General features: G+C 42.7%; 1 protein-coding gene across 1 annotated transcript in view; it reads left to right on the top strand.

Annotated features, from left to right (window-relative positions):
• Positions 1 to 17,314, top strand: part of HMCN2 (hemicentin 2) — a 196,004-nt gene that overhangs the window by 78,435 nt on the left and 100,255 nt on the right. The window contains exons 19-28 of the mRNA XM_018564746.1: positions 370 to 514; positions 1,817 to 1,929; positions 2,020 to 2,179; positions 3,772 to 3,937; positions 5,340 to 5,467; positions 10,657 to 10,929; positions 11,241 to 11,324; positions 14,357 to 14,548; positions 14,636 to 14,766; positions 15,455 to 15,602. Of these exons, the coding sequence (XP_018420248.1) occupies positions 370 to 514; positions 1,817 to 1,929; positions 2,020 to 2,179; positions 3,772 to 3,937; positions 5,340 to 5,467; positions 10,657 to 10,929; positions 11,241 to 11,324; positions 14,357 to 14,548; positions 14,636 to 14,766; positions 15,455 to 15,602 (1,540 nt within the window). The remainder of the gene's footprint in view (positions 1 to 369; positions 515 to 1,816; positions 1,930 to 2,019; positions 2,180 to 3,771; positions 3,938 to 5,339; positions 5,468 to 10,656; positions 10,930 to 11,240; positions 11,325 to 14,356; positions 14,549 to 14,635; positions 14,767 to 15,454; positions 15,603 to 17,314) is intronic.

Genomic DNA, 17,314 nt, shown 5'->3' with positions numbered 1-17,314 from the left:
AAATCAAGAGCACGGGTGTTAAACTATGTTTTTTCAATGGTTTTTCTGTTTATATACATATACGACAAAGCATACAATACTTGATATTTACAAGCCAACTTTAGAGCATACGTCATTTAACAGCATTGTGAGATTGTGCCTCTGGTGCACATTATGATTATAATAATCGATTGCTAGTCTGATAAAGAAAATGTCAGCATTATAAAGTAAAGCTATCTACAGACAGTCAGGCCACTGCTGGTATCTGTAAGTGTGCTGTTATCTTCTGCTTTTTCCTGTATCTGAATACCACGTACATACTAGCAGTCCTCATTTACATCTAAATTATTTACACATGTCTGCGTGCATCTTGTTTTCTTCACTTGTCAGCTGCAGTTTATTTGGCGTCATTCCATTGATGGAGCAGGTGGGCTGCACATAGAACCAGCCATGAGAGAGGATGCTGGGGAGTATGTGTGTGAGCTGTCCAATGCTGCTGGATCTACAAATCAAAGCATTCTTCTCAATGTCCATGGTGAGCACCTCTATGGAAATTCAATTAATAATCGTGCAGTAAATATAAAGCAATTTTTGTGCTTAGAGATGGAACATACTAGTTGTAGCTACCCGAACCACACATATCAGGAGTGGACAAATGAATAGGCAATTCCAGAGACAGCCTGTCCAATCCGGAAGCCAGCAAGATTTTTTTTTTTAGGAGCCAGCTCCACTGACAACTAGAGAAAACCTCACAAGTTTATTAAAATTAAATTTTAAGGAGCATTGGCTACCTGGCAACTGGGATTTGTTCAGACCTACGTTATATACTGTAGCACCTATTCAATTTCATAAGCTGCTAATGTTTTATCTGTTTCAGAGCAGACACTAAAACATTCCTTGTATTATATCTGTAAAGGTTCTCATATATCCAGGTCATCCAGGTGGGAGCAGATAATTACAATAAGCCAGACTTTTACTGGTCAAGGATGATAGATATCAACTGAAGAATGATGGATGGGAAGATATCTGCATGCTCCAGTGTTAGGGCCCTTTGCAGCACTTGCCCTGTGCTGACAGCAGCAGATATTTGGCACTTCTGATCATTCACATCTTTACATAGAAGTTTGAAGATCAGGATCTAATCCTTAATAATAAGCACCTCTGACTTAATAAGGGACATGTCACTACTCAAAAGGAGAGGAGGACTGGCTCGATAACCACAGTCAATGCTGAAAATGGGCAGCTTTGCTTGCTTTTATTGAGCCACTTATAGAGAGGAGGAGTGGTGAAGCAAATTATTGAGCACATGTAATGAGGAAATATGGCAATCTTTATACAAAGATAAGGTTTTTTTGAAATGTAAACACTCACCGAACTGCAAGGCAGGTTGCAAAGCAGCTTTATGGGCTCCTTGCCCACTTTTATTTAGAAGAAAACATGTAACACAAAGGGAGTTACCCTTGCAGAGGTTTTTCAGCAGTTCTCTGCCAAAAACAGATATTCAGCCTTCTGTCTTTTCTTTACAGCACCACTGTTCTGGCCCTCTGCCTTGGGGACTTGTCTGTTCCTTCACAGACTGTCCTCTCCACATTGGTATACTCTATTTGGCTGCCACTGCAGCATAGACTCACAAGCCCAGATCCCATTGCATGTCTTTATGCCCAAATGAGCATAATTGGCGGATATCTGACCTTAGACAACCTTTCCTGCCTCTCCCTCAGACCAATATCTGCATCCTATAGAAAGGCAGACCATCTGTCTTTCACAATTTGCATCACACAACTGCAACTAGAGTTTTCCTTTAAGTACATATTAACCGGGTATTACTTATTTCCAGTGATTCCCTCAATTGCACTCGGACCTACAGAATACACCACGCGAGACGGGAGGCCTGTAACATTACTGTGTAATGCCAAAGGATACCCTCAACCTACTGTGACCTGGGCAAAGGTAATCACTTGGCAGACAGAAAACTAGTAAAAGATGGTTTGCATTCTTTATTCTTTTCTTGCCATTCTAATGTATAATCTGACCTCTCAGGGAGAAGAAATGCTAATGGTTGATGGCAGCCATTATCAGCTAAACAAAGATGGCAGCCTTCTGATTGCACTGCCCTCCAGTGTTGACTCTGGGTATTACACCTGTACTGCAGCAAACAAGGTGGGAACCACAAGCAAAGTGTCCCATCTCTTAGTACATAGTAAGTAATATCAAAACTCTTGCTTTCCATCAAAATATGTGATTAAAGTATACATTTAATGGCTTGAGAAGTGAGGGATTAGAGTGTGTTAGGTTTTTATTCTTCAATGAGTAGAATAAAGGCATGGGGCAGTGGATCTCTTAAAGCGCTAGGTGTTCTTAGTCTTGTAGAGGGAATGATTCTCCTTAGGCAGCTCTGCCAGGAGTTGTGGCCGACGGTGTCCAAAGAGGAAAGTGACAAAAGCAAAATGTATATAGTCCACATTTGATTTTATTCAGATTCTTCTATCAAAAAGCCAATATGTTTTGGGGGTTCAAAGGGTCCCCCTTCATCAGGGCATGGTACTGTTGTGCAGAGTGTGTACTTTAAAAAATTGGAAGGATCCTGAAGGGTAATTTGTATGATCACTCCAGATACCAGTAAAGCTTTTGGTCCTTTCATTCTTGTATAGCCAGGTTTTGTATTGCTGTATGTGTTCCGGTTAGGAAGATTTACTCTCTATTAATTATCTTGATCACCAATGTCACCAGGAATGAAAGTGAGGGTAAATCCATAATATTGAGTTGCCACCAGAACAAAAATGAGGGAAAAGCTTTCAATGGTGACAATTATTTCCGGTTTCTGTCTAAGAGGGGAATTCCCTTGCATTAAAATTATATCCTCCTGTTATAACTTCCTGTTGAGTCTACAACATAGGAGGTGAAGTAAAATATGCCTAATGAGACTCAGGTGGCAAAAATAAAAATGACAGCAGTTTTAGCTCTGCCCTACCCTATCCAAAATATAAAAAATGTTTTGTCTTTAGATATACAGGCAGTCCCCGAGTTACAAACATCCGACTTACATCCGACCACTACTTACAAACAGAGGCTATTACTGTACAGCAGGGGTAGCTTTAATGCAACCATGCTCGTGCCGACGAGGAGTGCCCGCCTTTTTGGTTCTGGTAGGAAGTTCTGTATGTACTTTACAGGAAGTTGACTCTTGTTAGACATGCAGACGAGGGGTGCCCGCCTCTTCTTCCGGGTCACTGTGAGGTGTTTACTGCTGTCTGTATCCTCATTAGAAAGAATTATACTCACTTAATCTCACTTTCTGTCCTTGAGACAACAGGAAGTGAGAGGAAATCCACCCCTAGGAAGGTGAAGTTCACTCCTGTAAGAGTTATCATGGGAAAAAGGTGTCTCCACTGAAGCTTTATCACCAATCCTTGTTTCCAATTTTCAAAATCCAATTGTCACAGGGACAGAAAGTGAGGTAAAATCTTCTGAACAGGGGCACACACAGCAAAACAAACTTTACAGGGGGTTAACCCTTCCCTATGCTATCCAAAACAAAAAAAAGATTTTTGGCTGCAGTTGCATTTAAAAAGTGTACCTGTTCCAACTTACATACAAATTCAACTTAAGAACAAACCTACAGTCCCTATCTTGTTCTTAACCCGGGGACTGCCTGTACCGAAGATACCCTTACGCACTACTTATGCTCAGTTTTTGATGAACTTAGTCCTTACCAATTCCCACCAGAAGATTTCCCTGCCAGCCTTTTAGAGACTTCTGCACATAACCCTCTACTCTTTTTCTTTCATTCAGCAAAGCCCAAAATAAGTGTGAATGGGTCACATGACTCAAGCACCCCAATACCAGTGGTGGCTGCGCTGGGGGCGGAGATTACATTGCAATGTGATGTCCAAGGGGTGCCTCTGCCCACCGTCTCCTGGAGGAAGGACTCTTTGCCACTGCCCATTGTCTCTGCCAGGTATGACTGTCGCTGGACTATCAATGAAAAATGATTACAGCATTTAAACTCTCATTCTTAAATAGAGTTGTTTTAAGTGTTTTGTACTGAGATGCTAATGCTTGCTCTTCATCAGGATTTTCCTGATGAAATAGAATAGCTGCAAATGATAAAAAAGCTGGAGTGTATAGAGTACAGGATCAGCAGGAGCTATACATGTAACACAGGAAGGCATAGTGCTGGATGGAGTGTGTAATTGGGATTCATGCTCGTATAATAACCATCTTATCTGGCAGACAAATGCCTCTGGGAAGGATCCCAGCTAATCTCTTCCTGCTGGGGGAATACGGATCGCTGGCGGATTATCCTGTAAAACTCCCTATCAATCTTGTCACACTTTATACCTGGCACCTCGTCGGCGGTCCAAGCCAATGTTTTGCACATGCTTAGCATTTTTTATTTTAATCCGTCATTAGATCGTGGCACGATATACAGGGAAGTAATTATTCCTTTCTCATAATTACATTAAGGGGCCAGACCACCCAAAACTGTATTTAAAGGACACCCATGAGGGAAATACACAGGCTGCTGTTTTGAAAATGCTAGTTGCTTGGTTATGTATGGCTTCAGTATTTTATGAGTCACTGGAACATAACTAGCACACAGCAGTGGCAGCCTGCTGCTTTCACTTAGACAGCTTTCCATTAAATCTTGGGTAGATGCTGGCAGTTTAAAGCAATGAGCAGCTTTTTAGATTTTTCTGGGACTCTAGCAGAGAGAGCTTGTTTATTGCAAAGGGTCTCCTGGGTACTCTATTGGATTTTCCATTTCTATTATTCTTAATAATTTAGCATGCAGCAGGAAGAGTGAGTTCCATTACAGGTAGGCATAGTCTAGAAAAGCAAGTAAGCTATTAAGTCCACTGGCATGTAAGCAGAACTGAAAATTGTAGTTGTATTACAGTATTTCCCTGAATCCAGTCTCTGATATGGCCAATGGAAGGGATGCCAGGACTGCATATGCCACCACAAAGTGGCATTAGATGATGGTACTAGAATAAACTTCCTAGCACATATTGCCAGGTGGAGATAAAAGTAAGACTAAGGCATGGAAAAAGGTCTCTATGAGCTTTTAATATCCTGCTTGTCATTAGTGTGAAGGGTGCTGATACTGGCTTATTAATCCTACATAGGGGAGGTGGCACACTGATCTTCTGCAAATATTGAGCAGCTATGTCATCCACTTCTATAGAAATTGGCCATATAATGTGTGAGTGCTAATATGGCTGTGTTTTGGATATTAGCCTATGAGCTCCTCGGGGGTAAGGACTGATGTGATTGGCTCTTCTTAAAGCCATGTAAAATAACAATGACATTCAATTGTGGGAAATAATTAAATGAATAATTCTATCCTCTCCTTGCAGACATCACTTGCTCCCCTCCTGGTCTCTGAAGCTGTCTGAAGTGAGGGTAATGGACAGCGGATATTATACCTGCATGGCCTCCAACCTGGCTGGCAACACATCACTTACATACAGCCTGGAGGTACAAGGTACATGAGCATCCATACAGCAGACAAGTAAAGTACAGCTCAGATGAAATTAAAAGTGGATTTATAGAAAATGGACCACAAAAAGGGTGCACAAATATAACTGGTACCCTTAAAGGACATTTCCACCTTTTGCAGGGGCATTTAAAAAAAACATGCCAGCATTGTACAGTGTGTAGATGATGGCGGCATATGCAGATCCTGGCTAAAAACACGAAAACTTACCTTTTTTTTTTAGTTATCCTCTCAGGCTCCACATGTTTTTTTTAAATGGCTGCCAGACTGCTGTGTACAGTGTATGGAGTTTTTTCCCATAATGCTTTGCTTCTCTCGTGCACGAGCATCATTAATATTCATAGTGGTACCCCCTTCCTGGGCAGTGCAGAGTGACCGGGAGATGTAACTAAAGTTGGAGGATTTTTGTGATTGCTAAAGAAATAAGTCATATGTTGTCTCCAGTGATTGCTCAGAACAAAATATAACGGATTTCTTTATCAGTCACAACAATCCTCCAACTGTAGTCACATCTCCCAGTCACTCTGCACTGTCCGCGGGACAATATGTATATAATGTGATTTACACCGCGCTGTGACACTGATATAACCCCCCGATGTGCAACTAAATCAGTCCACGTCATCCCCAGTGTACTCATTACACACAATCACATGTGCCACAAAAACAGGTGAATGTTAAATATACAAAAGCAATCCAAATATAACATGGAAACTACAAACTGGAGCAGAAAAAATCTGGAGCAGATTTGCACTGCAGCCAATCAGCATCAAATCTTACCTGAGCAAAATGAATAGAGAAGCTGATTGGTTGCGATGGACAACTGCTCCAGGTTCTGTTTGTTCCAGTCTTCATATATTCCCGCAAGTGTCTTTCTAATTGATCTGTTCTAACAGTCATCGGTAAATTACAAAAATGGTGGTGGTGGGGGGGCACATTGAGGAACCTGGACTTGGGAGCAGCAGAGAGTAAATCTGGCCTTGCAGAGGAAGAGATCTGAGAGACACGCAGAACACAGTGACAGAGAGAAAGTCTACAGACACAACAAGTGCAGGGGATCTCCCTCACAGACACACAGAACACAGTGACAGAGAGAAAGTCTACTGACACAAGTGCAGGAGATCTCCCTCACACACAGAGACACAGAACACAGTGACAGAGAGAAGGTCTACAGACACAAGTGCAGGAGATCTTCATAACACACAGACACACAGAACATGATCATGGCAGCTGAAACCCGGACAGAAGATGTCAGGCGGACAGGAGCAACAAAAATTAAGAAAGGGGCTGCTGGCCCCCCACTGAAAATAGTCTCCACTGTGATATTTACATATTAATGGGTTGTGCTATTTACATATAAATAAGCTGGCACTCATTCTCGTAAAAAAAAATGATGTGCATTGCTAGAGTGTTCGGGTTTCACTGGAAGAAAAGGTGGCAACCCTAAAGGCCTCAACTGGACAAAAAGCTATGTTCTAATGAGTCAACTTTGCTTTGTGCATTGGTAATGATAGTGTGATGATGGTGGTGGTGGGGGAACAGACACAGTATTGATTACCCGTTTTCCTATCAATCTCAAAGCAGGGCAAATATAAAAAAGTCTATTCAGCATACTTCCTGCTCTGTTGTAGCTAGTAAAATATAAAACAATGCTCCATGTAAGTTCACTGAGTCATCAAAAAACAGCATTTGAGGGCTGCACAGGACCCCTTTATCAAGGTGTGTATGTCATGTCAGTAAAGGGGTCCTACTCAGTCTGAAACAATGTTTTGGGTTTTTTTTGATGACGCAGTAAATCTTGATTCCCCTCATTTATGAGGGATGCTGGCTTATTTACTAGAACTTAAAGTAGGGTGTGAACAGATAAATGACTGCACAGTTTAGGAGAGCAGCTAAACTGCATATTTACAAACCTCCCAGCATAAAAAAATTGAAACAAAATTGTTAATAGCTTATATTTAGAGATCTTAACAGCTCCAGAAAAGTTTTTGGTGAGACTTAGTGTTCTTTAATTTTAGTATTCATTGGGGTCTCCACAGAAGCTCGGAGCAGAAGGCTTTAGAGCCCTCTGTGTAATTATCACATCGCTGCTGAGTTGATGGGATGTTTTGAGAATGGATGGAAGTGCCAAGTTGAAACCAAAACTATGAAACATCTGGTCTCCATCCTCCCCCACCCTTCCTTCTGAAACAAACAGTCATAGTTACCCGCTTCCTTCACAGTCTGTCATCAGACCATGAACATGTTCTATCAGGAGGCTTAGACATAAACATTGCATGACACTGGCCACCACGTCTGTCTGTCGTCTATGTCCACTCGCTCCGTATACGCATGGGTTAAACTCATATCTTGTATTTATGTAGACTGATAGAGGAAACAGCATGCAACCCACAAGGGCTGACACACGCAAAGACACACTCCAGCTTGGTCTATACAAAGAACGGAACCTCATCCAGCACAGAACAATCTATGATAACTTTATCTTACTCCTTACATGACCATTGTCTCTGGCCTGCGGGGTTATTTGTATAGTCAGTCTTGTGTTATTTTATACTATCACTGTTTGGCCTCATTCACACTAGAAACGGCCGTCACGTACAGCTCAGTGCTGCGTGCGCGGCCATATAGGGCAGCTCACAGAAAGGACAAGTGCTGCGTGTGATTAGTACACAGCCCCTGTCCTTCTCTATGGGAGAACGCAGCCATACGCCGCCCTACGCTCACCCCAAATGCAGGTCCGTGCGGGTGTGGGTGTCCCGGCTCGGACGCAGACAGGATCCATCGTGTCAGCGTATGAGTACGGACAGCCGCACGGACGTGCAGGGCGGGTGAGCGTAGGGCGGCGTACGGCTGCGTACTCCCATAGAGAAGGATGGGGGCTGCGTACTAATCACACGCAGCACCTGACCTTCCCGGGAGCTGCCCGATACAGCCGTACACGCAGCACGGAGCTGTACGTGCCGGCCTTTTCTCGTGTGAATGAGGCCTTTAAGAGAAAAATCTATATTTTAACAAACCAGGAACCAAAACGCTGTAAATGTAAAGTGCATCTTCAGCCCAAACTTTTTCTTTTAGTTTTATATAGGATTACCAACTCTCTTTACCTCATAGTGATCTTTGTCGCCATAACTGAAAGTGAGCTAACATCCAAAATTTTGAGTTGTCACCAGAACAGAAATAGATACATTTTCCAATGGAGACGCTTGTTACAGTGACAGCTGCCCATGTGCGGATCTCCCTCTTTTTGGGGAGATTTTCTCTAACTTCCTTTTGCGTCCACAGGACAGGAAATGAAGAGAAATTTCCAAATGGGACAGAGAGGGTAACAAACTGGACTTATCCAAAAACGAAAAAAACATTTAAAAGTTTTGGCGTTCCATATTCTTTTAATTGACCGTGTCAGCACAAAGTCACTTGCATGTACAACATTCCTGCTAAAAGAAGAGAGAACAGGGACAGCCACAGCAGAATTGTGTCCTGAGCCATTTAGCTCAGCAAATCTTCTCCTTCTTGGGGAGTGTGTATCGGCACATTTAGCTAGAGCTACAGGTGTGTTAGTTTGACCCTTTCTTCTGCTCCATACCAAAGTATCGGACAAGGAGATTTTCAGTCAAAATGGGACATCTACCTGTGCCATAATGAGCACATATATCTGCCAAAAATGGTCTTTATCGCCTCCCTAGAAGTTCAGAAACAGTCAGATGTTCAAAATCGAAAACATTAGTGCTATCACTATGTCATAGTGGTAAGGTTGTCACCTGGCCAGTATATTTCAAATCTAGCCAGTAAACATAGAACGTGTTGGCCATGGTGTTAATAGGAAGGACACAGTATATTTTTTAATGGTCTTAATTTTCAGTCTGTGCTGACACAAGCATTAGTGTATAGAGTTAATGACTTTAAAGTCTAACCTTGGCTAACGCTCTGTGTGCTGAATCAGAGCGTAGGAGATGTGCTCTCCTGGGGGAATACTTCCATAACAAAGTACAGCTTCCCGCCGACACTGTCTGCGCAAATCAGAGGAAGATGGTGACGGCATTGAGTTGCCGGCCCAGACAAAGAGAGCAGGTGCTAGAAAGGCTGATAAATGTAACCGAGTCCATTGTTTTCAGGCACCTAACCACAACATTTTATTCTTCACATGATATCAGCTCAGCAATTAATTGTTTCAGCCTTTTCTAGCAATACAGCCATTAGACATGTTTATGTATGAGTAATTATTGGCATCTGAGTGTATGTCATCCTATACCAAGTTGTTGGATCGCTTGTCAACCAAAGGTCCCGATTTTATAGGCTGCCCATGTAAGGACAACATTTATGAAGAATGTGTCCATAGGGTTAGGAAGGTTCAGATCGTCAAGACCAAGCCCAGCCAAAGCTGTTTCAGTTTTGGATAAGTTTAGAAATATGGCAGCTTTTTGCTGCTGTCTGGGTCCCCATTTTTCTCACTTCCTGTCCACTGGACAGATGTCACAGAGAACAGCTGGTTAGAGGAAATCCTTCCAATAGGGGAACAGACAGGAGTATAATAATTATTCTAGCAGAGTAGAGAAGAGTTAAAACCTCTGTCATGTTTTTGTTGTTGTCTGTAGTTATCCCTGCTGGGGAAATTCCCCCTTTCTAATTGATCTGGTGAACATGATAACAGTGCATGGAGAAATCTTCCAATGGAGATTACAGTTTTGGTAACAGGTATCTAAGAGGGAATTGTCCCTCACGTTTGGAGAGACTTCTTCTCACTACCTGTTGTGTATCAGGAGAGGAAGTGAAGGGAAATCCCCCCCCCCCCCCTTCCACTGGACACAGACAGCAAAACAAAAAAAGCAAAAGGGTGTATTTTAACCATTCCCTACTATATACACAGTACAGTTTTAAGCACATTTTAAAATGATGTAAATACAACAGAATCTTTAGCCATGTGAAAGGGTCTGGAGTCCATGGTCACATGATTCTGCACTGTGAATTCATATAGCTTTATCTACAAGGGTAGTAATTGAGAATACGCACAGTCACAAATTTTGCTAGATTAACCCTCTAAGGCTAAATAGGATCTTAGGGATGTTAATTTTTAAAACGACATACATACATAAATGATATTGCAAATGTGGTTTGAATACCTTTTTAGGTGCACTGGGCAATAGAATGACTCTGATATGATTCTTCATGTTCTTTGGTTACAGTTCCTCCACGTGTTCACCCGGGACCAAAAGTCTTAAAGACCCTTCTAGGACGCTCAGTGGTTCTGCCCTGTGTAGCTCATGGAGACCCAACACCAGGTCTTAGTTGGTATAAAGATGGTGTGGCCTTGAGGGTGGGAGACCAGGATTCTTTGCAAGGGCCCGATGGCAGTATCAGTGTCATGGAGGTCCAACTCTCTGATTCCGGGAATTACCGATGTGTCGCTGCTAGCAGTGCTGGAGAAGATTCACTGGAATTTAGGCTGGAGGTGCTTGGTAAGCACTGAGCATTAATTATACATTTACCAATACAATTATTCTTTAATTTAGTAACAGCTGATATGGTTCTAATATAGATGCTGTGTTTATGCTTCTAGATGCTTTAAATGTTGCTTGTTTATGCGTATTGACATGTGTTTATGCACGTTTACATGCAGATTGTAAGCCCCCAGGGGCAGCGCCTTACCATCTTGTCTTGAATTGTATTGTGATTGTAATGTCTTCCTTATATTGTAAACCACTGCGCAAACTGTTGGCGCTATATAAATCCTGTATAATAATAATAATAATATGTGTATCTTTTCCAGAGCCACCAAACTTCAAAGACAACTCTGATGTTCTCTTGGAACAGACGGCCTATGAGCCTGTTACCCTGGCATGCCCTGTGCAAGGTGAGTGTTTGTTCAATATGTTGCAGCCTTTTAGTGCTGAATAGGATGAAAGAAATCTAACTCATTTTCATTCTGATTGGTTAGTATGTGTCAAATTACAATTTCCTTTACGAGGTGTTATAAATACAGCAAACCAAACACTGAGCATTATGCATCACTGGGGCATCATGTATAAAATTGTCAAAAAGTCCCTGTGTTGCCTCAAAAAACCAATCAGCTTCTCCCTTAAATGTAAGTAAGCATCTAGTTGGTTGCCTAGGGGAACCCAAGCACTTTCCTTTCAGACACTTTATGTAGGAGCACTTTTGTCTGGTAAAGAATAAAAACGAAAACCCTGCTTTCATGACAATACTCAGGGGTGTATCTACCGCAAGGCAAACTAGGCACTTGCCTAGGGCGGCACTTTCCAGGGGGGCAGCAGAAAACACAGCCCCAAACCAATGAGGGGGCCAGACTTGTCTTTGGGCATACTGGGCACTGCCCAGTGGGCCGAGGCTGGGTGGCACAGAATCAGGCAGCTGTGGCTGCTCAATGAGGCAAACTAGGTGGCCGCAAGGCCCTAAGAGCGGTTGCCTAATTAGAGAGCTGCCTGGTGCAGGGGAGGGCCCAGTGAGTTGCGGTCCGGCTGGCTTTGTACAGGAGGTGGAGGAGAAGCAGCGGGTGGCTTGGGGCTGGCCATAGCATGTGATCTGATGGTGGATGTCCCAGAAGCAGGCTGGGGATTGCAATGTATTCTTTAGAATGAGGGAGGTGCCGAGTTTAGTCTTGCCTAGGGCAGCACAAAACTAAAATACACCACTGACAATACTGGATAGTAGATAGTAGATACAGTAACCAATGGTTTGACCAATATGCCAATTATCTCCTTTAGATGTTCTGTCTCATAAGATATGTAAGCAGGATGCCTTTAACGTTGATAAATATAGACTTTAAAAGGCTTACATCAGGTAATGGTTGGTCTTCCAGAAGTGGAGCATTTACACATACAGTAGTCTTGATGAATAAACTCTAGAATATGGGGGTAGCCCCATCTTCCAACAACAGTCCATGAACCCGTCGCACTCCTGACCGCTTTCTCCATGTAGATTCAGTGGGTGCAGCGGTAGTCAACGAATGGCAATCGTCAATATGCAGAGAAAAATATTGACACCGGCACTCCCAAGTTGCAAGTCAAATGTGTCTATTTATTGACGTAGATGTAGCAAATCACATTATAATGCAACGTTTCGGGGTCACGTAGGATCCCCTTTCTCAGGCAAGACATATGATAAAGGTGCAAGTGAACACAGATATATATACATGATGTGGTCTGGTATCACTTAATGTCATGTATTTATATGTGTGTTCCCTTGCACCTTTATCACATATCTTGCCTGAGGAAGAGGATCCTAAGTGACCCCGAAACGTTGCACTATAATGTGATTTGCTGCATCTACGCCAATAAATACTTTTCTGAGCCCCATCTTCCAGGCACACATTGTTCACACACAGCATCTTTAACAATACCAATAATATCCCAGCTGACCTCCATACAGTATGTGACCATCAATTATTATGTGTATGCTTGTAGTGATGGAATGGATAGCGATGTCCAAAGTCTAATAATTATGAAAGTTAACAGCACACTGAAAGTTGCAGTTTTCTATTTCATGTCTAATCACAGCAGTTAGGTAAGAGCCACATAGAGTCCCTTCTTGTAGTTAAGAGTGGCAAGAACGTAATATGTGGCTGCTGTGATTATGTGACATTAAATCATAGGTGCTTATTGATCTTTTAGTGAGTCATGGATACTGTACATTATGGCATCTTTCTGCTGTTTATCTTGGTGGTAGTAGCGGGCCGGAACATTATAATTATTATCGCACAGTGTTGTTTGGGACAAACTTCACTGCCCCATCCCATCTGGATGTAGCTCGCACAGTTTCACAGGAGGCCTTCCTTGGGTCACTACTTCAGGCTGTACAGAACACCTCAAGTAGTTCCACTTAGTAGGAAAAGACAGTGATCACCATCCTTTAAACAGGCCTTTGCCTGAAATGGTCATTGGGAGCAACCCTCTAGCACTGGCTTAACAAAAAAGGGGTTTTGAGAAAGATGTATAGATTGGGACCTTAATGCCAACAGAGTACTGTACTTCACTGTACTGTATATACAGTACAACAGGTTGAAGGTGGGGGGAGGGCGGGGGGGACGGGGGTCAGCTTGTGGCCTAAGACAGTTGCTTTAGTTACCTTTCACTTAACATAAGAAGACACCGGGCGCCTGACCTGGTGCAATAATCCTTTGTATTGGTAAAAAATGTGTACAATAATATTATACTCTCAAAGGAAGCAAGGTAGAAACAACAAATGGACTGGTAGTCCTCAATAGTTAGTCTACTATTGGAGATAAATGGAGAAACAATCCAGGAGCTCTGCTAAACCGCAGTCATGTTACCACTTTCTGAACGTGTTTTCGGCGAGCTAGACGCCAAAACGCGTTCAGAAAGTGGTTTAGCTGAGCTCCTGGATTGTTCCTCCATTTATCTCCACAGTAGACTAACTATTGAGGACTACCAGTCCATTTGGTGTTTCTACCTTGCTTTCTTTGTGAGTATAATATTATTTTACAATTTGTTTTACCAATAAAACGGATTATTGCACCAGGTCAGGCGCCCGGTGTTTTCTTATGTTTCTTTACAGTGTTCAGGATCTCATCTGTAACGGGGCAGCCGTACTGGAATTTAGGAAGTTGTGTTTTTGGGCCACAGGAGGGTTCCTTTTGGCGCTGGTCGATGCTTTTTCTTTTGGTACTTTTCCCTTAAACCTGTCTTGCTACCCTCTGGGTTATCCCCAAAAAGCTAAACAGTAGGGATTAAATGATGTGTTCTGTCGAAGTACTGAATTGACTGAATTGGTCTTGGCTTTTTGTCTCCTAGCAGTGATATGGCAATGCATACTGTGTTGGTTTTCCAAGATGACTGATAACAAAAACTAGAACACAGATGTATATATTGAACCTAGAAATACTTTCTCATGTGTTTATTTACACAGGTACTCCCACTCCACTGGTGCGTTGGATAAAAAATGGCATAGTTCTTACCGGTAACTTAGCAGGAATGACCCAGCTAGGCAATGGCTCCTTATTGATTGAATCACCATTGCCAAATCATACTGGAGACTACATATGCTTGGCTACTAATGAAGCTGGCTCAGCAAGGAGGAAGACTAAGCTGGTGGTATATGGTAAGGAATAAAATCATACATGACAGCTGTCAATGTATGCATCTTGTGTAATGAATGAAATACCTATTGTATTATTGTCTCATTTAGCACCACCGAGGATACTCGAGAATGGACAGGCGCAGAATATCTCGCTGATGGCCAATCAGCCTTTGAGCCTTGGCTGTGAAGTAAATGGAGTGCCCTTCCCGGTAGTCACTTGGTTCAAAGATAACAAAATAGTAAGTTGTAAAGGAATTGTGGGGACAGTGATTATCACATTAAAGAGACGTCATGTACATAGATAGCCAGCCAGCCATGCATTCATCCATATAGAGAAAGGGAGCAAGAGATTGAACCAATGAAAGGTATTAAAATGAAAGGTATGCTTCCTGGAAAATTGGGGTCACCCACATGAAATTAAATGTTCGAACCCAATGGAGTCGAGTAGAGTGAACCTTGTGACTAAGTACAAGAGTCTGAATGTATCACCTGGTAGTATACATATACATATTTTATACCTCATAGGGCCACAGGGATCCTGTAAAACAATGCTTCACAGTGATCTCCCGTGTCCTGTACAGCCATTGTGCTAGTATTATTTCAAGTGAAAGCAAAGTGATGACTTATCAGTGTGTTGGACATTATCACCAGGCTGCAAGTATGAAGGTGACACTACTTGATTCCTAAACTCTAACAAAAAAAGTGGTGTCACTCTCCTGGCTATATGTTCCGGCAGAGATGTATAAATCAGAAAGATGGATGGACAGAATTACAAATTCTTTTGTTCACATAGGTGAAGTTCAGGTCCATATTTAGAGGTTTGCCAGGAGTTCAGCTTTAGTAGTTGGCCTAGCGTAGTTGATTAGGTTTTATGATTCTAGTAGCTGCAAGCAACTAACCTTTTCTGCCTTATTTCTATTCTGCTAGTTGACTGAAGCACCAGGGATCAGCTTTCAGTCTGCTGGTCAGTCTATCCGTTTTCACCGGATACGCAAAGATGATTCAGGGTCATATACGTGCAGAGCGGTGAACCGTGCTGGAGAAGCCCACCGTACCTACAATATCCTAGTATTTGGTGAGTATTTATAGTCCTTACTGCTACCCAAGACTCTGGATGTGAAATGTGGTCAAAATGGAAATGTTTAAGTTGATCTATTAGGAAAAACAGTACAGTCAGTACATATTTTACATTTTTATTGTAACATCTGTAAGCCCAATTTAAATCAGCTAAATCTATACCAGGCACCTCAAAACAGAAAGTGTGTAAAGTCTTAAAGTTTGTTTTCTTTAATCACATGATGACCGGTGTGTTTAAGCCCCCTACCTGTCCAGGCCATTTTTTAGTATTCAGCGCTGCAGTATTTTTGACTGACATTTATTCCGTCATGCAACGCTGTACTTTTAGCTTTCTTTTAGTGGTATTTAATCACCACTGGATTTAAATTTTTTACTATACAGCAAAAAAAGTACCAAAAATTGTGAAAGAAATAAGTTTTCCCTACATTATGTTATGAAACATTTATTATTACCAACATTTTTGGTCAAATATAAAAGATGGGGTCACGTCAGGTAAATAGATATCAAACATGTCAAGCTTTAAAATTGAGTGTGCCCGCAAAATCAGAAAAAAAACTACCATACCCAAAATTGGCCATAACTGACGCGTTAATGGCCCTAGAATTATTGCTCACACTCTGAGTGGCGCAATCATCATTTTTGCACATAGGCGCACCCAACGCATGTTTGCATGTGTATGTGGAGGCGGGAAACGTTTTAAAAAATCTTGTGCTATTTTAAATGTTTTTATATGTGAGTTTTTAAATTTTTTTGTAATTTTAATTTTTTTTAATCTTTTTTTTCACTTAACTTTATTGCTATCACATAGGGGGCTAACAGGCCCCCTATGTCATGGACAGTTTACAATGACAGGTCCTCTTTATGGAGACATCAGGGGTCTTTAAGACCCCCAGAGAAGCTGATGAATCAGAGATCTGCTTCCCCAGCTTCTCCCCAGCTTCTGTAGCTGGGAATGACAGCTGAATGCGGAAGTGATATACATCACTTTCTGCATTCAGAGTACGGGGAGGAGATCAGAGAGAGATCATCGTGTATTGATCTCCCTCTTATTCCCAGTGACAGAGCCGCTGTGCCGGTCCTGGGCCCGCACTGGGCACAGCGGAGCCTGGGATCGGCGGCGGCAGAGGGGGGAGCACACACCGCGTCTCTAAAGCTGCTGGAGCACTTGTATGTAAACAGCCATCGCTAGCTGTTTACATTTCAAGCAGATTTCCCACTCGTGCGCGCTGCCTAGCGGGGCAGAAAAGGACGCTTAAAAACTCCCACCTGCATTTCAGAGGGCAGGTGGGAGCCCTTGTTCATTTGGCATGCGCAAAATGTGGCAATATTTACACCCCAAAACTGATACAGTATACTGCGTGCATGGCCGTATCGGGCAGCTCCCGGGAAGGACAGGTGCTGCGTGTGATTAGTACGCAGCCCCTGTCCTTCTCTATGGCACTACGCGGTCGTACACTCACCCGCCCTGCACGTCCGTGTGGGTGTCCGTACTCGTACGCTGACAGGATGGATCCTGTCTGCGTCCGAGCCGGGACACCCGCACCCATACGGACCTGCACTTGAGGTGAGCGTAGGGCGGTGTACGGCTGCGTATTCCCATAGAGAAGTACAGGGGCTGTGTACTAATCAAACGCAGCACCTGTCCTTCCCGGGAGCTGCCCGATACGGCCGTGCACGCAGCACGAAGCTGTACGTGCCGGCCGTTTCTAT

The sequence above is a fragment of the Nanorana parkeri genome, unplaced genomic scaffold (assembly GCF_000935625.1).
Source record: "Nanorana parkeri isolate BGI_ZX_2015 unplaced genomic scaffold, ASM93562v1 scaffold778, whole genome shotgun sequence".
Taxonomy (NCBI): domain Eukaryota; kingdom Metazoa; phylum Chordata; class Amphibia; order Anura; family Dicroglossidae; genus Nanorana; species Nanorana parkeri.
Note: the sequence above shows the minus strand (reverse complement) of the source record. Positions and strands in the feature narration are given on the sequence as shown.